Source organism: Bos taurus, chromosome 4 (genome assembly GCF_002263795.3).
Source record: "Bos taurus isolate L1 Dominette 01449 registration number 42190680 breed Hereford chromosome 4, ARS-UCD2.0, whole genome shotgun sequence".
Taxonomy (NCBI): domain Eukaryota; kingdom Metazoa; phylum Chordata; class Mammalia; order Artiodactyla; family Bovidae; genus Bos; species Bos taurus.
In genome coordinates, this window is record NC_037331.1 from 82,506,887 (window position 1) to 82,534,667 (window position 27,781).

The following is a 27,781-nucleotide window of genomic DNA, read 5'->3' on the forward strand; positions in this document are numbered from 1 at the left end:
TACAGGACCACAATACTTAATAAACCCATTATTTTATTAATCATTGGCAATGTAGATTTTTCCAGTACAATAAGTCCCCTACCTATAAACAAGTTCCATTCCAAGAGCACATTCTTAAATCTAAGTTGTTTGTAAGTCCAACAAAGTTAACCTAGGTGCCTGACTAACATAATTGGCTGTATAGTATTGTAGTGTAATAAATTCATAATACTTTTCACACAATACATAAAAAACAAACAAGATATAAAGAAAATATTTAAAATCTTACAGCATGATACCTTGAAAAGTACAGTAAGTACAGTACAACAGCTAGCCTAGTGGTGCTGGCATCGAGTGAACAAGCATAAAGAGGTATTGACTGTAGGAGAGAGAGGAGGTGGGAGATGGTAGAGCTGAAGGATCGTTAGCAGTAGGAGACAGAGGGCAAGCTGCAGTTTTACTCACGCCTGAAGTGGATGGAACACACGTTCTCATCTTTGAAAGTTCGTAAACTGAAGGTTCATATGTAAGGGGATTACTATAGTTGGACTCTAAAAGCCCTGTCTTTGTCTTGCAGGATGCAGGCTGGCTGGTAGGAGTGAAGGAATCAGACTGGCTTCAGTTCAGAGACCTCGCCACCTACAAAGGCCTCTTTCCAGAGAATTTCACCCGGCGCCTGGATTAGGGCCAAATATATTGTAGAAAGAGCCTGATTACTGGGTTTTTAAACCTTTGTGGAAACCTGAAGAGTTCACTTTTGCTATGACACTCTTAATGATTGACAGACCGATTCCAGACAAAGCTTGGAAGGCTGTCTCAGTGGAGCATGTGTGCAAACAAATGTCAGAGAAAGCAAAAAGTAAATTGAGGGAAGAGTCCTCACTGGTTCCCATGTTCTTGCTACCAGGTTTGTTTGTGCTTTGTCCGAGCTGTGGAGACTCGTGTACTCGACCCCCTCCCACCAATTCTAAAATAGCTTCCTCCAGACCAGAACCTTAATTTCTCTGCACCAAGTATGTGGTATTGAGTGGCTGCCCTGCCGAAGACATGATGAATTACCCTGTAATGTGAGATTATCGTATTCCCCTACACAGGTGTGAGCACGTGCTCTCCCTTTCACGTTTACTGTGTTCAAAACGAAACTGCTGCAAAAGTTGTCACTGTTCTTTTCCAACACACCTCCCTCTCTGTAGATATCCATGGACACACAGTCACACGAGCTAGTTCCCATCACTTCTGAATCTATGTGTATGCACAAGGCTACATATACATAGCTGCACTCTCTCCTTTCCATTGTAGCTCTTAGTCTCTTAAGCGTCATTGATTCATGCACTGCTCTTATTCTGTCTGGCACTGCAGTTGCAGTTTTGCCTCTGGGCAAAAATCAGCCATCCCATTGCCAAAGGAGTCGACAGTATCTGTGTTGGGAATGCATTTTTCAGGATGCAATGACTCATAGCCCGTCAGAGGTGCCTCCTCTTTGGAGAAAGCAGTCTGGCGCTCTGAATGGCCACTGTGGCTGGAGATAGGTGAGTTGGGATGAGCAGCTCGATTGTCTTAATTTCTGCCTTTTTGAGATTGGCCAGCTGATGGGGCATTGAAATCAACCCCCAAAGAACACTATTTCCAAAAGCTCCTAATTTCCACCTCTTTCTATTTATGCAACTCATCTTCACCGATTGTCCAAAAATAAGATATAGGTGATGTATGCTGTACCACAAGTCATCTGTAATGATTCTGTTTTCAGTGCTGTGTCATTCCAAATAAACCTTGGGTAATCTCCAGCAATGACCTTAATTCCTTCTGATGACTCATTTGTTTTGGAAAGCTTGTTTCATTTGGACGCATGACTTGAAACAGTCGATGTTGAGTTGTTATTTGTGCAGAAATGTGCTCCTTCCTCTGGGTTGTGCTTCACAGCCCGTCTCCCTTCCGCTCACTCCTTCATCCCAGTCATTGCTGGCCACTTGGAGGTCCTTGCTGCCCGGCAATCACTACAGCACAAATAACAGCTGCCGATGGAGGCCCTGTGCTGACTGTGGCTGCAAAGAGTGTGTATCACAGAAATCTGACGACCTCCATACTCAGCAGTTTCTTCTCACACCAGCCTCATCTTTTGGTCACTTTTCTTTCGGACATGTTTATGTTTGTAGGTACATACAAAAATAGATGATATAGAAAAGTCAATTCACTAGACATTTATAGGAGAGAATTCTGAAAACAAAACCCTTTTATTCTTTTCTGCCCTGTAATTGTACACAATATAAGCTGATCAAGAATGCATGTTACTTGACTTTTAAATTTGGTATGTATTAGTGGTTCATGATTTTGTGTCTCATGGTGGATTACCGACTTGGACACTTAGTGAATGTTTAAGTGTTAATAGAAAAATAGCTGTTATTTTTTAAATAGGTTTTGCTTATTATTTTTAAAAAACTTTTAGTTGCACCTTGCACATGGGATCTTAGTTCCCCTACCAGGGGTCGAGCCCACATTCCTTGCATTGGAAGGTGGGGTCTTAATCACTGAACCACTGGGGACATCCCAAGAAATAGCTATTCTTGACCTAAGATTGTTCCAGGGGCTCATCCAGTGAATCTGGATCGCCACAAATGGCCTAGCCTCTTCTTCATCTTTTAAGATTTCTCTTACAGACCCAGTAGGATTCAGGCCTTCAGATAGTACAGAGAACCTTCAAAAAGTCAGATAAGGATGCTTGTAGTTCTTATTAAACATATATCTTTCTGAAAGTCCTGCTTATACTACATATAGATTGAGTGATGTATATAGTTTGCAAGGCTAAGCACTTTGGCAATTTGGATTTTGAAAAATATTTTAGCATCACTCGGGCCCCTGGGATGGGGAAGGCTCCATGTACCATGCTGTTACACTGCCTCCACCTTGGCCAGCTCTTTCTGACAAAGCCAGGACAGCTTTTGAGTGAGCCAGACCCCCACATCCACAAGCTGCCACAGAAGGAGTATGCGGTTTCAGAATTCTGAGCTCTTTTTTACACATAAAAAAGCCAAAACTCAGACTATTTAGGAAAATCCAAGCATGGCCCCATGACCCATTCTCATGATCCATTGAAAAAAAAAAAACTTTGGGAAACTGCAGCAATTTTAAGAAATCAATGAATTTAAAGATTACTGAAACTCTGTGCTTTATGTCATACAAACTTCATGAACACCTCAAAGCCTGGGAAACAGACTAATTTGCCCTGCTTGGACTCTACTACTCTATTCAGAGGAGCCCAGGCTGCCTTCTGGTTTTTACTTGGAACCTAACTAAAGGCCTTATGAACGTCATGGGCCAGACCTTGGACATAAGCTGGTCACACAGTTTCCTTGGGTGGTGGTGTAACTACCGTCTTCCCAGGAAGATGTAGCCTCACCTTAGGGCTCGGATAAAAGGCACCAGATGTTGGTAGCTATGTGGAGAAGACTATGACCAGTGACCTCCTTGCAAACTTTGAAATCAGAGCCATGTGGTTCTATTCATTCTTGACCCCATCATGCAGAGTCAGGACAAGAAGAACCCTGGTTGTTCAGGGCAGTCTTCCTCAAGGCACACAGCACAGGTTTGATACTTTATATATATATATATATATATAATTCCTGAATACAGTGTGCTAGAATAAGCTTAATATTCCATACCAATAGTAAATGGCTCCCTGGTTATCATTTAAGATTGCTTTGGGCTTCCCCTATGGCTCAGCCAATAAAGAATCCTCCTGCAATGCAGGAGACACAGGAGCTGGGTTTGATCTCTGGGTCAGGAAGACCCCCTGGAGGAGGAAATGGCAACCCACTCCAATATTCTTGCCTGGAAAATCCCATGGACAGAGGAACCTGGCGGGTTACAGTCCATATCAAGTGGTCACAAAGAGTCAGGCAGGACTAAAGCAATTTAGCACACATAAGATTGCTTTAAGATGCCATCCATAGTAAGTGGCTCATTGGTTATCATTTAAGAATGCTTTAAGATTACCCTTGAAAAGGTAATTGAGACACACCCTTTAATTTTATGCAAATTGAGAGGTAGACCAGGTACCTTGAAGCTTTCAAGGTTTTCTTAAAATCTAGCTAATTCCCAGTCCCCTGGGGTCTCAGGTCCAACATGCAAGTTGCCTTATTTGTATAGGTTGGGTCCAGGTCATGGACATATTCCCCATCCCCTATGACCATGGGTGTGTCTGCCCTTTGCCCTGGGGAGGCACCTCCTGATGCCTTTTAATGCCACAAAAACCAGAGCAGGGAGGCCTGGTCTGTAACACCCATTCACCCCTGGGGATGGTCTATGCCCTCACACCCTCCCCTGGTAATAAATATCATTAGGCTCAGTGTCCTTGTCCAAAATTCCACCAGTGACCACTAGGTAATTTTTGTGACATCTGATAATGCCGCCAAACTTCTCCAAACTCTCTGCAAGATTCCAAGATACTCATTTTCCTGTTTTCCCACCTCTCTGTTCCTCCTCTGTCACCTTTACTAATTTTTCTTGCTTCTTCTAGTGGGTGCTGGGGTGGGATGGAGGCAGGGAGCATCAGTTTCCCTCCCAGGTCTGTGTGCCCAAAATCCAGGGGACGTTCTCTTCAAGGATTCAATTACTGCTCCCAAGTCCACATGTTCATCTATTCATTAAACTTTTGTCAAGCTCTTGCTAAGTGTCCGTTACTGTGCACTGGACCCTGTTGACTAAGATCTTGCCCTCAAGGTCTTAGCTCTTGAAACCCTGCTGCAGCCCAGTCCTAAGGGGTCCCTTTCTTGAGTCCCAGGCCTGGAAACATGGGTGCTCACTTCTGCCATTAATTTTTCAAATTCCAAGCACCTGCTTTTGTTCCCTCAAATGTCCTGTGACCTTGTGCTTTAATCCCTGGTACACTATCTGGGCAGATGGTGCTAGTGGTAAAGAGCCCTCATGCCAATGCAGGAGGCATAAGAGATGTGGGTTCTATCCCGGGTCAGGAAAATTCCCCTGGAGTAGGAAATGACCACTGGCTCCGGTATTCTTGCCTGGAAAATTCCACAGACAAAGCAGCCTGGTGGGCTACAGTAAATGGCATGGCAGAGTCGAATGCAACTGAGCACATATACAGACCCTTTCTGGGAGTGGTCCTCATCTCGGCCAAGGAAGACTCTTTGGATGCCTGTCATCCCACCGTCTCCTGTCTCCTTCCTTCCCTCCTTCCTAGTTTATCCCTAGACCATCTCATCTATACTGATGTCAAAGGATTAGCACTCCTCTCCCATTCTTCTCCCTCCTCCCCACCCGCCTCCCTGGCACACACACAAACGATGATTACTATTGTATAGCACATCAAAATCCCATGCCTCTGCTTGGCTTTCAAAGCTCTCCACATCTCCACCAATGCTTGTCTTCTGCTTCTGTCTGAAGCTCCTCCTCACTGGTCCATCCCGTCCTCTCACTGCGCCTCTACACTACACCTTGCTCACCTCATTGCTTCCTCCTCCTGAAACACCTCCCACTCTGGTCTGCCTCTGTAATGCCGTCTTCCCTCCCGGCACAGTCTGAGTCCCACCTCCCGCACAAAACTTTCTCACCAGTCTTCTCTGTCTGCACCCATTCGACTCATTGAATTTAGTGTAAAATGGATTATCATTTAGTTCTTGGCTTCTCCCACTAACTGATAAACTATCTACCAATGTTCTCTGTATTCCAAGTCCACGCCAGGACATTATATACAATTGCACCGAGCAAAGGAATGAGAGACTGAGTGATGGATTAATTCAGAAAAATCCACAAACTCCAATCCCCAACCTAAACTTATATGTAAGAAGAAACTATAGAATGATTCTGAGAGACTGCAGAGGGAGAAGTTTTCTTAAACAAGGTTTCAAAGTTCCCAAAGTATATGCCCCAAGCAGTTTGAACTACAAAATTGAGAATATCTATTTAAGGAAAGATGCTTGAGCAAAATTAGTAGACAGACGATAGATTTGCTGAAAATATTTGTGATAGCTGAAACTCACAAAGGAATATCTAGAATACATAAACTCATTCACGTCAAGTAACTAATAATAGTGACAGTATAGTCTAATTTTAGTAACTTAATTATGTTTTTTATCATTATATTTACAATATTCATGAAGTGAAGTGAAGTCGCTCAGTCATGTCCAACTCTTTGCGACCCCACAGACTGTAGCCTATCAGGCTCCTCCGTCCATGGGATTTTCCAGGCAAGAGTGCTGGAGTGGATTGCCATTTCCTTCTCCAGGGGATCTTCCCGACCCAGGAATCGAACCCAGGTCTCCTGCATTGCAGTCAGACGCTTTACCATCTAAGCCACCAGAGAAGCCCATAAATCACTGGAAATAGTCATATTAAGTATAATAATATACTATTATTCTATAATAACATACAGTATAATAATATAACATCTATTACTATATAATAGCTAATATTTATTGCATGTCTGTTATTTGCCAGACACCCTCCTAAGTGTTCTGCAAGTATTAATTCATTTAATCTTCACTAATCTGTGAAGTAGTTGCTGTTTTTTCTTTTTGTAAATGAGAAGGCTAAGGTACAGTGAGTGATATAAAGAAACTTCAAAGTCACACAGACAGCGAATGGCAGGGCCAGACAATTGCCTTGGCAGCTTAGCTCCAACGGAGGCTTTGCCCCTCTCTAGCCACCCTTCTTTTTGCTCTGTCTAAACGACTTGAATTGGCAAAGCTCTGAAGGCGACACTCAAGTACCAGGCATAAAAAGAAAACTTCAGCTTCCTAATAATCAGATTAGTGCTAATAATCTCATAGACTAATCAGATCCTTGGAGAAGGCAATGGCACCCCACTCCAGTACTCTTGCCTGGAAAATCCCATGGACGGAGGAGCCTGGTAGGCTGCAGACCATGGGGTCGCTGAGAGTCGGACACGACTGAGCGACTTCACTTTCACTTTTCCCTTTCATGCATTGGAGAAGGAAATGGCAACCCACTCCAGTGTTCTTGCCTGGAGAATCCCAGGGACGGGGGAGCCCGGTGGGCCGCCGTCTATGGGGTCGCACAGAGTCGGACACGACTGAAGCGACTTAGCAGCAGCAGCAGCAGCAACCAGATCCTGCTTGGTAGCCAACATGTTGGTAAAAATTAAAGCATCAGTTAACATGGCACTGGTGTTATGTAGAGAACATGTGTATGTATATTTCCTGGGACCACCAACCCTGGGGTTACCGGTGGAATTACTGACACTGACTTAAGAGAGCCTCTGTCAGTCACTGCAAAACCGTGAGTGGCCAGGAGGGGGCAGCAGGTGACGCGCCAGTCGCTGGGGGATGGATGAACACAGCACAGTGGCTGAAAGCTGTGAACAGTAAGCCAGGTGGGCAGACAGATGTACAAACACAGGCAGGTAAGGTTGCTGTGCCATTTATATCAGTGCAAAAATACATTCTTCATAAACGATACTCTAGTTTTCACAGATACATAAGCTCAAAGGAAATCATCAAACAGATTGAGCATCTTATGGAGGAACTCGAATAAGAAGGGGAAGAAAAAGAATAAAGTAAATAACAAATACGTAAAACTAAGTAACATGACTAATACAAATTAATGGTGCTAATGAGAAATACCACACACACACACACACACACAAATGAGAACTAAGGCTAAAAAATAAGCAAAAAGCAATCAGAAAATACATACCATGGAGGCACTCAGAGAATGCTAATTCCAAGATAAACCATCAAAACCTCATATTCGAGCTTAATTTTCAACAACCTGTCTCCCCTCAATTTCTTTTTTTTCCCCCCTCAGTTTCAAGAGTGGCTTCAACTGGTAAATTAAGGTCAGGGTAACTCAAAGGCAATTTGTTCATTTTCTTTATTGGTTGAGGAAAGTGTGGCTTTTTTCCTTCTTCAGAGAAAATTTGTGTTCACTGGCTGCTAATTAACATCTAGCTGGCCCTGGCACTGTGCACTAGTCATGAAGTTGATTTCCCCTTCAAGGCAATGCTCTCCTACATGGTGATGAAAGCAAATCCAGAAGGAGGACACTCCTGCATTTAGAAACATACACTGGAGTCAGGCACAAGCCTTGGGAGCTCAGGGATTTGAAAGTGAGAAAAAGTATAAGAAGATAGTTTTTAGCCAAGCTACTTTCCAAACCGTAGTTAACTACTATGTTTCTCAGAAACAGGCATACGAAGTATGTTGATAATCTTTTTGGTTTTTAAAAACCAGAAAATATTCAGTTCAGTTCAGTTCAGTTCAGTTGCTCAGTCATGTCTGACTCTGGGACCCCATGGACTGCAGCATGCCATACCTCCCTGTCCATCACCAACTCCCGGAGTTTACCCAAACTCATGTCCATTTGAGTCAGTGATGCCATCCAACCATCTCATCCTTTGTCATCCCCTTCTGCTCCTGCCCTCAATCTTTCCCAGCATCAGGGTCTTCTCAAATGAGTCAGCTCTTCACTTCAAGTGACCAAAGTATTGGAGTTTCAGCTTCAACATCAGTCCTTCCAATGAACACTCAGGACTGATCTTTTTTAGGATGGACTGGTTGGATCTCCTTGCAGTCCAAGGGACTCTCAAGAGTCTTCTCCAACACCACAGTTCAAAAGCATCAATTCTTCGGTGCTCAGCTTACTTCAGTCCAACTCTCACATCCATACGTGACTCTTGGAAAAACCATAGCTTTGACTAGATGGACCTTTGTTGGCAAAGTAATGTCTCTGTTTTTAAATATGCTGTCTAGGTTGGTCATAACTTTCCTTCCAAAAAACACATTAAAATTAAAAATAAAGTTGAAGGATGTGAGTGGTACAGACAGATGGCAAAAAAAAAAAAACAAACAAAAAAAAACCCTGAATATCCCCAAGAGAATTCTATTTTTATGCATATTTAGATTTACTAAAAGTCTTCACTTTTAGTTTCCTGACAGAGCCAGAACCAAGTACCTAAGAGAATCAGCACGATTCAGCTTTATGTGTGTACTTTATGTATGTACTGTAGTTGAACACACGTACCTGTGTGTCTATGTGTATGCATGTATGTGTGCACAAGGACTCTCTCCAAGCGTCAATGTTTGCACCTTCTCTAGGTGCGATGTTTGAACATTTCCTTTGCACTGGCCTAGAATGAGTTTGCTGGAGGAAGTGCCTAGGGTAGGAGTCAGGCTGGGTAACAAAGTCAGTAGCTATAAATACCCTCACATCACACTTAATGGCTTTTTGTGAAGCAAACTACTCAGAATAATTTTCTACAGCCGTATTAAGTCAAGAGGAAGTAAGCAATGTGCATTATTATGGGATCAAAACCAAAGTGATAAGCTTCACTATTTTTCATCCTGCCTAACCTGTTATTTCAATATCCGGAGTGTTAATTCAGTTCAGAATCACAAATCATTGGAACCAGATGAGACCAAAAACATCACCCTCTCTCCTCATTTCGAGGCTGGAGAAATGGGCTGGAAACATGGGGAAAACAATTGGAAAAACAAGTTTCCTGCCCTGCATTCCAGGGCCCTTTCATTCAGACACCAAGTCTTTTGCTATTAATCACTTTCTGGGGTTACAAGGCAGGAGACTCCAACTTGTGTGACAAACCTCTCATGGCCAGGAGGGGGCGCTAGAGGTTAGTATAAGTGAATCCATCAAATACTGAACTTTGTAAGCAGGAAGCATGAATTGAAAGCAAATCAGATGTACAGCAACATCACAATTTGCATTAACATGAAACAGTCCAGTGAGGAGAGAAATTAATTCCTGAATCACAAACTGCCAAGCAGATTTCTTCGGGCGCAGGCTCTGGAGACTGGCTGACTTGGCTCAAATTCTTGGTGTGTTTTTATTCCCTAGGCAACCTCAAGTAAGTTACTTCACCTCCCTAAGCCTCTGTTTCATCTGCATATTGGGCATAAATAACACCATCTTTATGCTTGCAAAGAAGGGATAAATATGTACAATGTTTCACATTCAAAAAGGGTATTTGTTGTCATTTAATGGATCAGTGATTTCTGTTATGACCTTAAGAAAATTAGTCTTTTAAAAAGGCCATCAGGTATTAACACAAAAGTGCTAGAAGAAATTTCTTTTACTTTTTGGGGTCCATCACATTAATGAACTTGGGTTCCTCAGGTATATCTTATGTTCATTGTGCACTGGTGTGTGAAGGCTATTCTTAAATTTCTATAATCTTTCTGAGATTTTCCTCGTGGTCTCTTGCATATTATAATTTAAAAAGAAATCACATATGTTTATTTATTTATTGAATAGATGGTGGCATGGGTTTTGTAATTTGTTAGACTTGGGTTTGAATCCAGGCTCCATTACCTTCTTCTTAAATGACCCTGAGAAGACAAAACTCTTTAACATTCTGACTCTTACATCATCAAATGTGATTGAATATAACCAATTTGAAGTATTATTACAAGGATTAAAATGGTATAAGAATTAAATTGTACTTAAGACCAACTTAGATAGTATTTATTTAAACCCAAACAGTCTGTCATAGTCCCTGGCACAGGATGAATAATGTATCCAGAGTAAGCATTGTTATTCTCATTTGCAATGACTTGCCCAAGGACACATATCCTTCAAGTGGCAGATTTTGGACTCCAGCAGTCATTCTATCTTTTCCAAAGCAATATAGCCTCACAGAATCACAGGGTCTCATGTCAGACTCTCCAAACATCCCCTTTTGGTGCTTCCATCCTGAGAAGGACCATTTTCTCTCAGCTCACTGTTTATGGGATTACACTGCTGTCTGTCCAGAGAGCCAGGCCCCAAGCAGAGCCCTGTTACTGGGTCATTCACTTTGACAAGGAAGTTGGGAAGGCTGACAGCCACGTGGATTCAGTATGATCCAGCAGCTTCACCTCTTTTCCTCTGAACCCATCAGAGCCTGTCACTTTAAAATGAAATCTGTTGGGGGCCAGAGTGAGGTACTCCGCCCATGGCAAAGGTCATGAGGAAGGAGGCTCGACATACGCAAAGGCGGGATCGAGCCTCAGGAGTCCCCCTGGAAATCCTCGAGCATCTACCCCCATAACCAGAGCCTGCCTACTTTACTACTTTGTGCTCACCTACACCTCTGACTTTACGGGGGGCTGTCCCCCACCACCTCTTTTGGAGAAGGAGTTAACTTAAGAGCTCCAGTTTATAATAATTCCTGGGCGTGATAAGAGTGTTTTAACCTACAAACTCCTCTGAAGGTTCTCTGGCCTGCCTGACAGGCTTGTCCGGCCACATGTGATCGCTCACAGCCTCCCAACCGTGAGAGGCACAAGATGCTTTAAACCTTCTAAAAACAGGTTCCTTAGAAAAGTTAGAAAACTATTAGTATAAGTATAATGGGCTAATTAGAAATTGTGTTGGTGAAGGGTTTTTCATTTGTTGAGCCAATGTTTGTTGCTAAGTCTCCATATCCCCTGCCCTTACACACATTAATGAATATATAGAATTAACCTTTGATATTAATCACGTTAGACCTTAGGCTAAGTAAATTCTTTCCTTAACTAAAACCCACTACACCCTCACCCTGTAGGAATGTAACTTTATTTGGGTGGCGTCTGTTTTGAGAATAATCAGCCCTGGAGAAATAAGTGTCCTGATTGACTGACCGCTGTCACAAGGAGAGGGTCGTAAATTGTCAGCAGGCCCCCCTGGCCAGAAGATGATGTAACACCCCTAAGACCTCTGTATACATTTGTGTGAAGCACCTGACTTTAATAAAAGTCAGGACTGCTGTCCCCACGTGACTTTTGTATAACATCTTAGTGTATAAAAACAGACTCTGGAAAATAAAGAATTGGGATCAGTTTCTCGAAATACTGGTCTCCCCATGTCGCTCTCTCTCTCACTCTGGTTGAGTCTCCATCTGGAGCGCGGAACCCACCATGCTTACTAATTATGCCTGGGCTTCTAAGATCCGACCGGGGAGGCCTCAGTGTCTCCTCTCCTTCGGGAGAACGGAAGGACGCCTGCGGCCTACGTAAGTGGTGCAAACTTCTTGTCTTGAAGTTTTATTGGTCTCCCGCGTAAACCAAGCTACTCAGCCTCTTTTCTCCACTGAATTTTCCTACTGAGCTATCCTTATTCTATTACTCTTTATATCTTTAATTAATATTTAATTAAGCTATTGTATCCTGATCCTCGCCTATGCCGTCTCTCCTTCGAATACCCTGGATCAGCCGGGGCTGGTCCCCGGCAGAAATCTTCAAAGAATCCAGAGACTAAACCCTTAATTTCTTAAAAACACACTAAACAGATGAAATGCCTCTAACCCAAGGCATAGAGAAAGAAAAAGACTGAAAGGAAACTCAGGAATCCAGAGAGGGGAAGTTTTGTTTCACAGAAGAGATACTGGGATTTGGTAGAGATATATTGTTCAGGTAGCCAAGAGGGAAGACACAAACCTGAAATTTAAATTGAAGCAAACAAACTGGAATGGAGTCTTAAGACCCCGAAGTGGTCAGTGAGTACCATATGGTATAGGTATGTGGGTAACTGAGCAGATGTAAGCATATTGATGAACCGAAGATGGTTACAGGAGTTCTCAATGAGCCCAGTGATGCAGAACCCAAGCCAGATTATCCTCCTTTTTCCCCCACCAATTCTGACCTGACAACACTCTGGAGTTACGGAGAATTTCTTCTGTGAAAGACAGTGGGAGAAAAGAGAGAATAAATATTAAGATCATACCATTAAGTCACCCCATCTCCCCATTAGACAGCTCTCCATAGTCAGATGTTCTGTCATTGTGTAACCAAAAGTGGAGTCCCGCTGCTTCTAACCAATAAAGAAACAAGGTTGATGGAGAGAAATTTTCATTTTGTTTTGGATGCTGAAAAACAGGGGTGAGGAGTGGGAAGGGAGAATACCTGTCCAAAGGCCAATCCCCCAGCCCACCTGACAATCAGGGAGCAAGAGCTTTCATAGACAGAGGGAGGCTACATGCCGAAACAGCACAGTCAGCCCTGTCATCTTACAATCGGTCATCAGTGATCTGACCAGCGTCTTCTTGATTGTTTTAGGTACAGTTAATCTTCAGCTACAGGATCAATTCAGTTACAGTCTGGTCATCAGGTGATTAACTTCTCCAGCTGTTGGGGATTTCAGTCTCTATAAGAGCTCACAGGATAGGGCTCAGAATATTACCTATAGCCCTTGAGAAGGAACTAAATGCCCTTGACTATGCTTAATGACCAAACTATTATTTGGTCTCCTTTCTTTTTCTTTGTGTCTGCATGTTTATTTCCATAATTAAATTTATTCTTATGCTAAGGTTTTTTCAGACCAAAGGCAGGCAGAGGACTTGGGGTGACAAGGACCATAGGGTCCTGCTCTGTTTCTGTTGCGTCTTTATTACACCCAAAGAACTTAGCATAATGTCTTGTGCCTAATGGCAGATTCATAAATCAAGTTTGGAAAATGATTCCTATCCGATTTCTAAGGTGGCCATCTGTGTGGTCTATACTAAGCTGGAAGTCCTTGAACTACTTACTGTCTTCATATGGAAAGGATGTGCTAGTGTGTGGTGAAGACACTCCTTCACAATAAAGCAAGAGTCATGTTCACACACACCAATGGGAAGTCTGACTTGATGGACTCAGCCAAGCCCTAATGGTGTTAAACCATTTTCAGCAATGCTTGCAGACTGTCCTGAAGGACAACACTGTTAATGCAGACATGCTGTCACTGTTCCAGATGTTAACTCTGATTGTCCTCAGGGCTTGTAAGTTGTTCTTTTCCCCCAATTTCCTTTGACCAATATTCTCTAAATTTTGTCCCTTAAAAAAACTCCAACTTTCTGGTTTATTTATTCTCCTCTTTTTTTTTTCTCCCCCCAGTGTGTGTGTATTGTACAGGTCATCTAGAACAACCTCAAATTTCCAGTACCAAAAAGCTGTCTAGAACAGCCCGCCTGGAGTGCATGGTGTCTGGTGTAACAATTTCTACCACATCTGTATATTGGTATCAAGAAAGACCTGGTTAAGCCATACAGCGCCTGCTACACATTTTCTCTAACAACGCCATCAAAACGGAATCAGGCATTCTGTTGAGCAAGTTTGAGGCAGATATGATACCCGAAACTTCTACATCGACCCGCACTGTTTACAATGTAGGGGAACAAGACTCTGCCACCTATTACTGTGCCCTCTGGGATGTGCACGGTAGAAGACATTACAGTCACGTCATTCAATAAATGATCCTTGGGTTTTCATTCACTATCGTGAGTTAGGAAACCACAGTTACCACCTGTATGCTTCTGTGCAGTTTTCTAGGTAAACTTTTATGTGGGTGACTCTGTGAAGTTGCCAAATCCCACATTTTCTCAAAGAGGAAGCTTTGTGCTATATAACACAGGGAGCCCAGCCAGATGCTTTGTGATGATCTAGGGGATGGGGGTGGGGTGGGGGGAGGGGAAGGAGGTTCATGTATACAATTATACATATATGTAATGTATATATGTATTTATATATGTATAATTATGTATACATATGTATAATTATGGCTGATTTGCACAGTTGTATGGCAGAAACCATCACAACATTGAAAAACAATTTTCCTCCAATTAAAAAATAAATTAAAAAAAACGAAGTACCTGCAAATAACCAGGATCCTGTTTTCAGGAATCGTCTTGCTCTCCAAAAGGCTTTCCCAGGGCACCCATGTTTATTCATCTGAGTCAACCTCCACAACACACTGTTTTATTTTCTGCCAAGATATATAGACCATACTATCTGTGACTCCTTTTTAAATTTGATTAATTAATTTTTGGCTGCACCACATGGAATGTGGGATCTTAGTTCCCTGACTAAGGATCAAACCTGTCTGCAATGAAAGTGTAGAGCCTTAACCACTGGACCACCAGGGAAGTCCATGTGACATCTTTTGTATGATTTGTATGTCATTACATTTTTTTTCTCATCCACTTATCTCCTTTGATTAAAATTGTAGATATTAGATTCAGTTCAGTTCAGTCGCTCAGTTGTGTCCGACTCTTTGCGACCCCATGAATTGCAGCACACCAGGCCTCCCTGTCCATCAGCAACTCCCAGAGTTCACTCAAACTCATGTCCATCAAGTCGGTGATGCCATCCAGCCATCTCATCCTCTGTCGTCCCCTTCTCCTCCTGCCCCCAATCCCTCCCAGTATCAGGGTACTTTCCAATAAGTTAACTCTTCGCATGAGGTGGCCAAAGTACTGGAGTTTCAGCTTTAGCATCATTCCTTCCAAAGAAATCCCAGGGCTGATCTCCTTCAGAATGGACTGGTTGGATCTCCTTGCAGTCCAAGGGACTCTCAAGAGTCTTCTCCAACACCACAGTTCAAGAGCATCAATTCTTTGGCGCTCAGCCTTCTTCACAGTCCAACTCTCACATCCATACATGACCACTGGAAAAACCATAGCCATGACTAGACGGACCGTTGTTGGCAAAGTGATGTCTCTGCTTTTGAATATGCTATCTAGGTTGGTCATAACTTTCCTTCCAAGGAGTAAGCGTCTTTTAAATTCATGGCTGCAGTCACCATCTGCAGTGATTTTGGAGCCCCCCAAAATAAAGTCTGACACTGTTTCCACTGTTTCCCCATCTATTTCCCATGAAGTGATGGGACCAGATACCATGATCTTAGTTTTCTGAATGTTGAGTTTTAAGGCAACTTTTTCACTCTCCTCTTTCACTTTCATCAAGAGGCTTTTTAGTTCCTCTTCACTTTCTGCCATATTAGATTAAATGTTACTTATTCAGCCTGGAAGCTAAAATGTAACAAACACATGATGATCTAGCCACAAGCAGGGCTGACTACAAGGATAAATATATCAAACACATGCCTGGAATGGCAATATTTGATTTTGCACAAAACTTATAGATGCTGCTACTTACTGAGTTCAAGTCAAAGTTTACTTTGGATTGGAGCGTGGGGAGTAGTTCATTTTCTGAACTACTGAAGATTCCACCTATCCCACAGTACGTGTTTGACTGACACTCTGAGCCAGGCATTGTGCACAGCAGACACTGAGAATGTCATATGCCCTGTCATATCTAGAGGTCATTGCTGTAGCACCCCTCTCTGCCACTGGGCTGCCAGTCCCCAGTGAAATGATAGTCCTCAAATTAAATATTAATACTTCTCACGGTTATAAACCTCTCAGGAATTCCGGTAACTTCTAGCTCAGCTCATGGTTTATAATTTGTGTTGTTTTGCTGTGACAAAACAAATAAGATCTTTGTCTTCTTCCAATGTGATTTTACTTAGGTAAAACGATGAAAGTAGACTTGCTCTGGTTAAAAGAATTGAAGGATAAATAATTCTTAGGTTTGTTTTCTCAAATAGCTCTTATGTTTTCTGATTTTTCAATAGAATACAATTATTTGTCTACACAAAGGGCCTAGCCAGGTGGTGAAGACTTTGGTCTCTTGTATTAGAGAGACCTAGGTCTGACCTGGGCTCTGACATTTAAGTGGATCCCTGCTATAGTCTATTTCCTCACCTGTAGAATAGTGGTCCTTATAGAGCATCTATAGGAACACACACACCACCACCCCCACCACCCCCCGCCAGGGCTTTGTACCTAGGGCTTAGCACCACGTTGGTCATAGTGCGGCTGACCTACAGTTTAAAGATAGATTAGCTAGATACAAAGAAAATCCCATGAGAAGCCATCCCAAATCAGTTTCGATAAAGGGTGCACACAGGTGAGAATAACAGTGGCTTGCTCATGGACCAACAAGCCCTATGTGGGTAGGGGCACAAGTCTATACGCGGAGTCACTTACGCCTCCTGCTCTTCTCTAGACCAATGTGAGCTTCACTAAGGACACTGGCCACACATATCAAAGGCAAACCAGCCAGAGGCAAACCAGCCTGATCCATAGAACACCGAAAGCACTTTATAAGGATGAACAGTACCGAAGACAGAAGTGGCTCAATTAATGTCTGTTGAAATGAGGTCTATATTTCCGTTATCATTGAGGTGTTTGCATTACCACTTTCATGCATTGGAGAAGGAAATGGCAACCCACTCCAGAGTTCTTGCCTGGAGAAGCCCAGGGACAGGGGAGCCTGGTGGGCTGCCATCTCTGGGGTCGCACAGAGTCGGACACGACTGAAGCGACTTAGCAGCAGCAGTTGCATTACCTAGTGGGTGGATGGGGATTTTCTATAGATGGATACATGAAATCTCCTGATGATTTTGATTTAACTTCTTCTTATACCAGAAGCGGGTGATTCACAGTGACTGTAAGTAGTAGAACCAATGTAGTATTATCTAATTAATGCTGAATGTGAGAGCTGAAGAACTAATAATTTCAAATTGTGGTGCTGGAGAAGACTCTTGAGAATCCCTTGGACTGCAAGGAGATCAAACCAGCCAGTCCTAAAGGAAATCAACCCTGAATGTTCACTGAAAGGACTGATGGTGAAGCTGAAGTACCAGTACTTTGGCCACTTGATGCAAAGATCTGACTCACTGGAAAAGACCCCGATGCTGGGAAAGGAGAAGGGGACAGCAGAGGATGAAATGGTTATATAGCATCACTGACTCAATGGGCATGAATTTGAGCAAACTGCGGGAGATAGTGAAGGACAGGGGAGCCTGATGTGCTACAGTCTATGGGGTCACAAAGAGTCAGACACAACTAGCAACTGAAGAGCAGCAAAAGTCTAGGAAAACCTTAAAAATCAGTATTTTCTGTAACATATCATGTATTACCAACTCCTCACACATACTAACACTGTGGGAAAAGTGATGTGTGTTCCCTAAGAGTCAAGTTGGAAAAATCACAATTCTGCAAATTGCTAGGTCCACCTGGAAATCCATATTGACTTTTTTGACTTGAGTGACTTTACTTTCAACCCTGAGAATGGGTTTGGAGAATCAGCCCAAGGCAGACGAAAGGGCACAGCTTTGTCGTGATCATGTCTGGAGTTTGGGATCGTGGATACTTGTTTCCTATGTCACTACTGTGGCTCCTATATGGTCTAATAGAAAACTTTTATTACTTTTGAATTTTAGCTCAGAATTTATTTTTAAGAAAAATTCTCATATTTCATAATATTAAAAATACCTCAGAAACTACTGAGCACTTGGAGACAACATTTAAAAATTGATGGTTAGAAAGGCTCTGTCTTGACCACTTTTTATCCCCCCTCCTCCAGCAGCTTTTGGTTCTTTACAAAATAAAATCTTATTTTCTCTCCTGATTTACAGTGAGCCTATCTGGCAATGAGAGACCATGTTAATGCTCAGGGTGGCTTATTGGGCTTAAATGTCTTTTCTTCCCCTTACTATAGACACTGTAATGTACAGATAGTGCCAAAAATATGCAGTCTTTTTTTTTTTTTGGCCGTGTAGCTTGTAAGACCTTCAGAGAAGGCAATGGCACCCCACTCCAGTACTCTTGCCTGGAAAATCCCATGGACGGAGGAGCCTGGTAGGCTGCAGTCCATGGGGTCGCTAAGAGTCGGACACGACTGAGCAACTTCACTTTCACTTTTCCCTTTCATGCATTGGAGAAGGAAATGGCAACCCACTCCAGTGTTCTCGCCTGGAGAATCCCAGGGACGGGGGAGCCTGGTGGGCTGCCGTCTATGGGGTGGCAGAGTCGGACACGACTGAAGCGACTTAGCAGCAGCAGCAGCTTGTAAGACCTTAGTTTCCTGACCAGGGATCCAACTCAGGCCCTCAGCACTGAAAGCAAGGAGTCTTAACCACTTGACCACCAGAGAATTCCATGCAGTCTTATTAACCCTATGCTACTGAGAGGGAACAGGCAGGAAGGCCAGGGGTCTCCAAACGGAGGAAATTGGCTGCAAATGTCAGACATTTTTTTTTTTTAATCTCTCTCTTAAGTGGCAGGAGGAAACAAAGTAGTGATATATTTTTTCTCCTTCTCTATACAAATTTAAAAAGAGGTTTCTCTTAAGATACTGTGTTGCCATAATGACACCTGGTTCCACCTGAACTTAACTTTTCTCAAATTTTGAGCTAACCAATACATTTTTCTTATGGAAATGTTTGTCTTAAGGTATGTTAATATACTATGCATTTACCCTAAACTCTGTCTTCAAGTGGGTTCCACGTAAAGGCTCAGAACTGACTTGACAAACCAGTATGTTATCCTCATACATTGTTCTCCTAATTCATGTAAACGGAACTATTTGTATGGTAATCTGCCTTTATACAAGACTCCAGTCAGTCATTTTATGGCCCAGATGACTGGTGCCAAGATTATCTCAAAATGCATCTTGTGGGTGAGGGGCCTGGTGCCATTCTCTGAGTTTTTAGACATTCCTTTCTTTCATTAACAGACTGCTAGTAACTATATAACATCCAGCTAAAAACTAGCAGGCTGGTATTCTTTCTGCCCCCTTCTGATGTCTATGTCAGAAGCTTTCTCTATCTCTTTTATACTTTAATAAGATTTGGGAGAATAGCAGTGAAACATGTATAATATCATGTATGAAACGAGTCGCCAGTCCAGGTTCGATGCACGATACTGGATGCTTGGGGCTGGTGCACTGGGATGACCCAGAGGGAGGGTATGGGGAGGAGGAGGGAGGAGGGTTCAGGATGGGGAACACAGGTATACCTGTGGTGGATTCATTTCGATATTTGGCAAAACTAATACAATATTGTAAAGTTTAAAAATAAAATAAAAAAAAAAAAACACTTTATTACACAAAAGCTCTGAGCGATCAAGCCTTGTCTCTGGCTCCAGATTGAATTCTCCTCTGGAGGCCAAGAATCCTGCCATCTTTCGTGGTTCAGCAATAACCTTTCACAACAACATTCTTGCTTTCTTTACTTCTGTTTTGTCCAGATGCAGTGATGAGCAAGAACTGTACACTTCACTGCACAGAGGTGTTTCAGTCTGCAAGGTTGCTGGCACTCCTATTGCCTGAGAACGTGACCCTCTACCTCTCACAGAAAGTTGCCAGAAAATCAGCCTCACGTGATCTTCACCTGGAGAGCCCAGAGAAGATAGACTTTCAGCTTTGACTCTGTGAGTGCCCTTCTTTGGGGCATGGATTTCTCAGCCAGTTCAAGGATATGAGGGGATACTAAGGGGCAAAAAGGATGGACTCTGTCGAAGGTTTTCTGTTTTCTCCTCAACTTCCACTCTTCACATTTCTCCAACCTGCTCTTGATGCAGGAGACTAACCCCTATGGAGTCCACTAATGGGCACCTTCGCTCGCTGATTTCCATTTAATTTTGGCCCAGATGGAATGTGAAGTTCAAAGAAATGAAGACTGTGTCACCTGACCAAAGCATTCCTCCCTCGGGCACTAGGATTTTGAAGCCCTGAGGTGGTGGAGAGGGGAGGGGTGGGGGGGGAAACAACACATCTTCCTCTCTATTAAGTTTATCAGTTAGAAAGTACAGAATTCAATGATACTCTCTCAGCACCTGTCTGGTTTCCTGTTTTCTTACTGAAGGAGCAGGGGTACATCCTGTTCTGTTAAGGACGGGATCTTAGTGGCTTTTTGGAAAGTGAAATGAAACACGCTTGGTGAGGCCTTCTTCCTACTCTCCAACCTGTATTACTTATCTGGGGGTAAAGGTAACCCACTTATTTGAACATGTTTGATTTCTTCTTTTTGCTCTTTCAGATTGACTCTCCATTTCTCTTAACTCTCCTTTATGCCTTACTAGTCAGACCTTCATGAATAGACTAATGGTCTTATTTCTGGTTGTTGTTTGCGAGACTGGAAAGTGGGAGAAGAGTGAGATCAGGGTTCCCTCCATGACAGTGACCTTGGATTGACTGCATTCTCCTCCAGTGACCAAATACAGTGACATCTAACTCATAGCCAGAAGGTTTAAGTCCAGGAGCCAAAAGATGAAGGCGTAGGAGGACATTCTTTTTATACTGATTAACCCTGTGGAGGAATGTGTTTCCTTTACTAAAACCCTGGGAGGCTGTTTCCTCCTCCTCCTGTTCCTCTTTTCTACCTGCTCCTCATCCTTTTTGGGCACTCATCCTGTGTAGACAGGATGTATGAGTACAAATATTCATCTATGAATATTGCTCTGAGTATGCACATTTGTTTCTCTATTTATTAGATTTGGTTAGGATTTTTTTCCTGGTGTCTCAGATGGTAAAGAATTTTCCTGCACTGCAGGAGACCCAGGTTTGATCCCTGGGTCAAGAAGATCCCTTGGAGGAAGAAACAGCAACCCATTCCAGTATTCTTGCCTGGAAAATTCCATGGACAGAGGAGCCAGGCAGGTTACAGTTCATGGGGTCACAAAGAATTGGACACAACTGAGTGACTAACATTTTTTTTTTTAAAGTAACTTCCAGTGAAATAAGTCAGACAGAGAAAGAGAAATACTTTATGTTATCACTTATATGTAGAATCTGAAAAGTAAAACAAAAGAATATAACAATAGCAAGATTCTCAGTATAGAGAACAAGCCAGTGTTTACCAGTGTGGAGAGGGAAGTGGGGAGGGGCAAGAGATAGGTATAGGTTTAAGAGATACAAACTACTGTGTACAAAATAAATAAGCAAATGCACAGAGAAATAGAACTATTGTTTTGTAATAACTTTAAATGGAGTATAATCCATAAAAATACTGAATCGCTACATTGTACACCTGAAGATAATATAATATTGTAAATCAACTATACTTACTTCAATAAAAGTATAGTTGATTGACAACAGAGTTATCCATGCCAGCAAAGAAAAAGTAATCTTTTATTTCTTGATTATTTTGCTTTTTGTTGGAAATGCTATTCCAATGGAAGCAAAGGAAAATATGTAATTTAATAGCAGGAAGGAACATATGTTTTCACTGTAGAGTATCCAGATATAACTTTCCATATACACACAAATGCTGATACCAAATCAGGAGTTTGAAGATCAGCTATTTACTTAAAAAAAAAAAAAAAAAAAAACGTGTTCAGGGTCGGTTATGATTAAAGAACTGTAACCATAGAGTTTGTAAAATTCACAGAAGAAGATGAAATGAAGACCTAATATAATAGCCCCTGGGAACCTTAGAGTACCATTAGAGACAAGAAAATGAGCACAAACAGCCCTTATCATGACTGTGACCACATCCTTCCCAACGTGGAGCAACCTTGGTCCTGAGTCCAGACCTCAGCCCTGACTAAACCTCAGCCTCAGCCTGCAGCATTTCCTGTGCTTCTCAGGTCTATACCTCATATCAAAGAAAAGAGCAAAGGGAGTCTGATGGCTATCGATTGTACCCCTCCAGATGTTAGTAACTGTGCCCTGAAATGTCTACTTTGACATCATTTCCTGTTGATGTGGATTCCTATTTAGAGACTATGAGTGTTGAAATGGCCTGATTATCTCAGAGAGAAAGAAGGCAAGGTGCATCATTTAATTTCCCACAGATTTTCAGTCATTGTGAAGAATTTGGGCCAAAGGTACTGACAATGAACATAATGGACCTGATAACCATTTAGCTCCCACTGGCTGCTAGATAATTTATCATACGTGTTCAGAAGCTCACATGATTATCATTAAGAAAAACTCTGCAAATAAGTGTGTTTCATGGAAGAAGGGATTTATGCTTAGTGAGGGCAGTTATCAGTCCAAACAAATAGTCTATGCTGCTTCAATTGCACTATTGGGCCACTGTGAATCCCCTTAGTGTTTGTTAACTGTATAAAGATATACTTTGGCATTTGTGAGCAAATATGGGTTGACCCAGACCTTTTGCCCTACCTAGGGGAGCCTGCTCTGGACATAATGAGTAGCCACTCAAGAAGTCATGGCTTGAAGGTCTTTGGGGCACCTCTTAGAGAGTTCTGTTTCTGTACACTCTTCTCTAGGACCCTTCTCCCTAGTGGAGAACAAAAGTCTAAGAAAATCATCTATCTTCTGTGTTTTGTGAATTTAATTTACCAAGAAATATCATAGATGGGATACATAATGAAGGCTCCAAACTCCATGTTTGGACTTAAATAAACAATCAGAATAATATGCAATGACGATAATGTTTTAGAAATTTATAATCAGCATATTTTTATTTTCCTAAATGAATCATGTAGTTACCTGTAGTCCTTCTTCTACTGAAACTAACCCATGAGATTTGCCACCCATGGAAGGTGACAGCGGTTGTGTCCAGAACAAGCTCCCTTTTGCTTCTTTTATTTTGCCTATTTTTCCCAGATTTATTGAGATACAATTGATATACAAGAAGAGAACTGGACATGGAACAACAGACTGGTTCCAAACAGGAAAAGGAGTACGTCAAGGCTGTATATCGTCACCCTGCTTATTTAACTTATATGCAGAGTACATCATAAGAAACGCTGGGCTGGATGAAGCACAGGCTGGAATCAAGATTGCCGGGAGAAATATCAATAACCTCAGATATGCAGATGACACCACTCTTATGGCAGAAAGTGAAGAGGAACTAAAAAGCCTCTTGATGAAAGTGAAAGTGGAGAGTGAAAAAGTTGGCTTGAAGCTTAACATTCAGACAACGAAGATCATGGCATCCGGTCCCATCACTTCATGGGAAATAGATGGGGAAACAGTGGAAACAGTGTCAGACTTTATTTTTGGGGGCTCCAAAATCACTGCAGATAGTGACTACAGCCATGAAATTAAAAGACGCTTACTCCTTGGAAGGAAAGTTATGACCAACCTAGATAGCATATTGAAAAGCAGAGACATTACTTTGCCAACAAAGGTCCGTCTAGTCAAGGCTATGGTTTTTCCTGTGGTCATGTATGGATGTGAGAGTTGGACTGTGAAGAAGGCTGAGCGCCGAAGAATTGATGCTTTTGAACTGTGGTGTTGGAGAAGACTCTTGAGAGTCCTTTGGACTGCAAGGAGATCCAACCAGTCCATCCTAAGGGAGATCAGTCCTGGGTGTTCATTGGAAGGACTGATGCTGAAGCTGAAACTCCAATACTTTGGCCACCTGATGTGAAGAACTGACTCATTGGAAAAGACCCTGATGCTGGGAGGGATTCGGGGCAGGAGGAAAAGGGGATGACAGAGGATGAGATGGCTGGATGCCATCACTGACTCGATGGATGTGAGTCTGAGTGAATCCCAGGAGTTGGTGATGGACAGGGAGGCCTGGCATGCTGTGATTAATGGGGTCACAAAGAGTCGGACACGACTGGGTGACTGAACTGAACTGAACTGAACAAGACTATGTAATTTTAAGCAATGTAAGATGTAGAATCAACAGTGGTAGGTTAAGTTCTGATTCTTACACCAGCCAATTCAGAGGAAGAGACCAAATCCCAGAGACCAGCAGGGCAAAGAGCTAGAAGCTGATGAGAACACAAGGGGGATGGGAGGATGACTGTAAGAATTCACACTCCTGTGTGTAGTGAAGCCATCTGGGGGATGAGAGGAAGGATGAGAGAAAAACAAAAAAGATAAAGAATGTACTCAAAGGGACTAAACTAACCTGCAAGGAACCATTCTAAAACAGTGGAAACTATTTTACATTGGTAATTAGTGCCTTCTTTCAATGTCAAAATGAGGAGATACATCAATTATACACAACAATGATGCTCCCACATCTCACACATGTGCAGAGTAGTAGCCTATACATGTTCTACCACTGACCTCTACTCAAGGTGCCTAGAGATTTGGAATCCCAACCCATGCCAGCTTCCCTTTACCCACAGCATCAGACTATGTTAGCCTCAGGAGAATTCCTTTTTCCAATTCTGCATGGGGACATGTCTTTTTTTAATAAATAAAAATTACCTTTATGTGCTCCTGGTTAGGAGGTAGTAAGTTCATAGAATCATATGGACAAGAAACGGGTTTTAAATAAATTAACTGTATGAAACTTCCTGGTCCTAAGGCATGAAAATGAGTCTAGGTTAAAAAGAATGATCAAAGAAGATGGCAGAGTAGGAAAATCCTGGGTTTTCACTTCCTCCCATGGGCACAGCAATATTATAACCATTTACAGAGAAACTGTTGATGAGAAAGACCCAAAGACTATCAAAAAAGACCTTCTACAAATAAAGATATAAAGAAGAAACTACGGCAAGATGGATAGAAGGGGTTAAGGAACAGTATAAACAAGACTCATAAGCCAGGATAAGTGACCCACATACAGGAGGAAAATAGCAATTGCAGAGATTCTCCCCAAGAAACACAAGTACCAAGCCCCACATAGAGCTCCCCAGACTGGGCGTCCTGCACTAGAATGACCAAACCCCATAATGTTTGGCTTTGAAGGCTGGCAGGGCTTACTTTTGGGAGAGTCAGAGGTCTGTGGGATATAGACACCCCATTCACACAGACTGCACACAGAATCTTACAGGGCAGCCACAGTAATATGGAAGAAGCCTGGGTCAGAGTCACCTGCTGATGTCGGTGAGCCTCCCAGAGAGGCAGGAAGCAAGTGGAGTGGGCCCACAGGACACAGACTCTGGCAGCGGCCGTTTTGGGGAACTGGTGCCAGCAAGCATCATTGTGGAATCCTTCCTCTAGTTTATTAGTGTCTGAACCCATAATGCTCTCAGCTGACATTTCAGGAGAAAATCTATAGGCAAGAAGAGAGTGACATGATATATTTAAAATAATTAAAGGAAAAAAGCTACAACTAAAAACACTCCATCTAGAAAAAGCTTTCATTCAGATATGATGGAGCTATCAAAAGTTTTAAAGACAAGGAAAAGATAAAAGAGTTCAGTGCTGCCAAATCAACTTAAAAAAAAATAATACAGAAATATCTCTACATAGAAAAGAAAAGGCCACAACTAGAAATATGAAAATAAAAAAGGAAGAATCTCATTGATAAAGGCAAATAATACAGTAAAAGTGGTAAGTCAAGCACCCATAAAGCTGTGAAGAAGGTTAAGACAGTGAAAAGCAGTGAAATTGTCTACATTCACAAGAAGAAGAAGAAATGCAACAGAAAAGGACACAAAACAGGTAAGAAACAGTAAACATGGGGGTGTGGAGTAAAAATGAAAGGGTGTTAAAATGGGTTTGATTTAAGAGACAAACAATTTAAAATATTCTCTATATAGACTACTACATATAAACTCATGGTAGCCACAAACCAAACATCTATAAAAGATAATACATGAAAGAGAAAGGAATCCAAACACAACACTAAAGACATTAATAAATTCAAAAGGAAGACAGCAAAAGAAGAAGGCAAGAACAAAAATGAACCATTGAGTAACTTTATAAAACAATTATTAAAGAAAAGGCAATAAGTACATATGTATCAATAATTACTTCAAATGTAAATAGAATAAATGCTCCAATCATAAGACATAGAGTGGCTTTTAAATATATTTATAATTCATAATATCAAGTTAATGTCTATATATTTCAAGGGAGAAATCTAGAAGTTAAGACATCATAATGATAGCAGTTGTTGGTCTTGGTAAAACGATCACAGGTATCTTTAATTATTTTATTGATGCATGAGCAGAAGCTAACACAAAACAGGTAAGAAACAGTGATTCAATGAAGTGAATCAACTATATTGATCACAGGCATTTTTATTTTCATCTTTACCTGTTTCTCTGAACTTTTTCAATGAACATCTTTCCCAGCACATCCCACTTAAGAGCTGGGTGACTTTTGTTGAGTAACATCGGTCCTCTGAACCTCATTTTCCTGATCTACAAAATCAGAATTACCAATATCAATATTGTGTGATTGCTGTGAGAAGAAAAACATTTAGAGAAATAGCCTAACAGATAGACAAAGCTCATTAAATATTTGCTACCATAAAAGTCAATGTTTATTAAACACATAACATTTGAAAATACTAAGCTGAGGAAAATACTAGCTCCTGGGAAAACAGAAACCATTTTCATTCTACAGAAATCAAGATTCCTCCATGGCTCCCTCACAGTCATATCAAATAATCCTCCAGGAATCATTAGTTTTATCTTGAGATCAGCAGAGCCAATGAAGGACCAGAGGACACAGGAGACTCAGGCCTGAGGAGCCTGCAACCAAAACTAACAGCCCAAGAACACATTAGTCTGGCTACTTCCTTCTCCTCCCCCTATTCAGCCATGCCCTCTTACCACTGATGTGGGGCGTCCAGCCACCAGGTCCCCACTTTCCTGCCTTCACTTTGAGCACACAGCCCAGCGGACAGGATGTCACCACTGGAAGCATTCACATTTTTATCCTTCTGGGCTTGTGAGTCACTCCCTGGTCATTTCACTTTAGATGAATGAGCAAAGAAATTCTTGGATATTTCTTACATTATCAGAAGTTCATTAGAAATTCTCTTCTTTTACTTGCAGCTGGACTTGGGTTATCAAAAGTGGAGCAGGCCCAGATCTCCCTTTCCACAGAAGTAAAGAAAAGTATTAACATACATTGCAAGATAGAGAGCACAAATTTTGAATCAGAAATTGTTTACTGGTACCGGCAGAAAAAGAATCAGGCTTTGGAGCATCTGGTTTATGTGACCTCAACCACAACTGCAGCTCGAAATCAAGTAGATGGGAAGAACAAAATTGAGGCAAGAAAAGATGCTCAAATGTTCACTTCGACCCTTACGGTAAATTTCATAGAAAAAGAAGATGTGGGCATTTACTACTGTGCTGGCTGGAGCTCACGGTACTATAACTGTGAGGATAACCCATACAAGATCCCCTCCCTGGGTCTGTGCCCACCCACATCCTTCCTACTAACAGCAATCAGTTCCACACCTGGGCTTCCCACGTCAGCCCCACCTCATCTGCAGCACTTCTTGAGCTTTCCAGGAAGTCACCTTGGATCACACTTGCCCTTGACCTTCAGGCTTTATTTGACACTGTATCCCAGTGAATAGAATTCTTGGGAATTCCAAGGACTGAGGGCACACAGACTGTGCCAGCATTCATCAT

General features: G+C 42.0%; 1 protein-coding gene and 1 long non-coding RNA gene across 3 annotated transcripts in view; one reads left to right on the forward strand and one right to left on the reverse strand.

Annotated features, from left to right (window-relative positions):
• Positions 1 to 1,776, forward strand: part of AMPH (amphiphysin) — a 212,848-nt gene extending 211,072 nt beyond the window's left edge. Inside the window, exon 21 of one of the 2 annotated variants that reach the window (XM_059885736.1) lies at positions 557 to 1,776. In XM_059885736.1, coding sequence (XP_059741719.1) covers positions 557 to 664 — 108 coding nt within the window. In that variant the 3' untranslated portion in view covers positions 665 to 1,776. 2 annotated transcript variants of the gene reach the window in all.
• The window catches only part of LOC132345122 (uncharacterized), a 31,565-nt gene extending 4,509 nt beyond the window's left edge, over positions 1 to 27,056 (reverse strand). The window contains exons 1-3 of the long non-coding RNA XR_009494256.1: positions 26,969 to 27,056; positions 26,448 to 26,554; positions 25,278 to 25,458 (exon numbers count right to left, since the gene is read on the reverse strand). This is a non-coding gene — a long non-coding RNA (uncharacterized lncRNA). The remainder of the gene's footprint in view (positions 1 to 25,277; positions 25,459 to 26,447; positions 26,555 to 26,968) is intronic.
• Between the last annotated feature and the right edge of the window lie 725 nt (positions 27,057 to 27,781).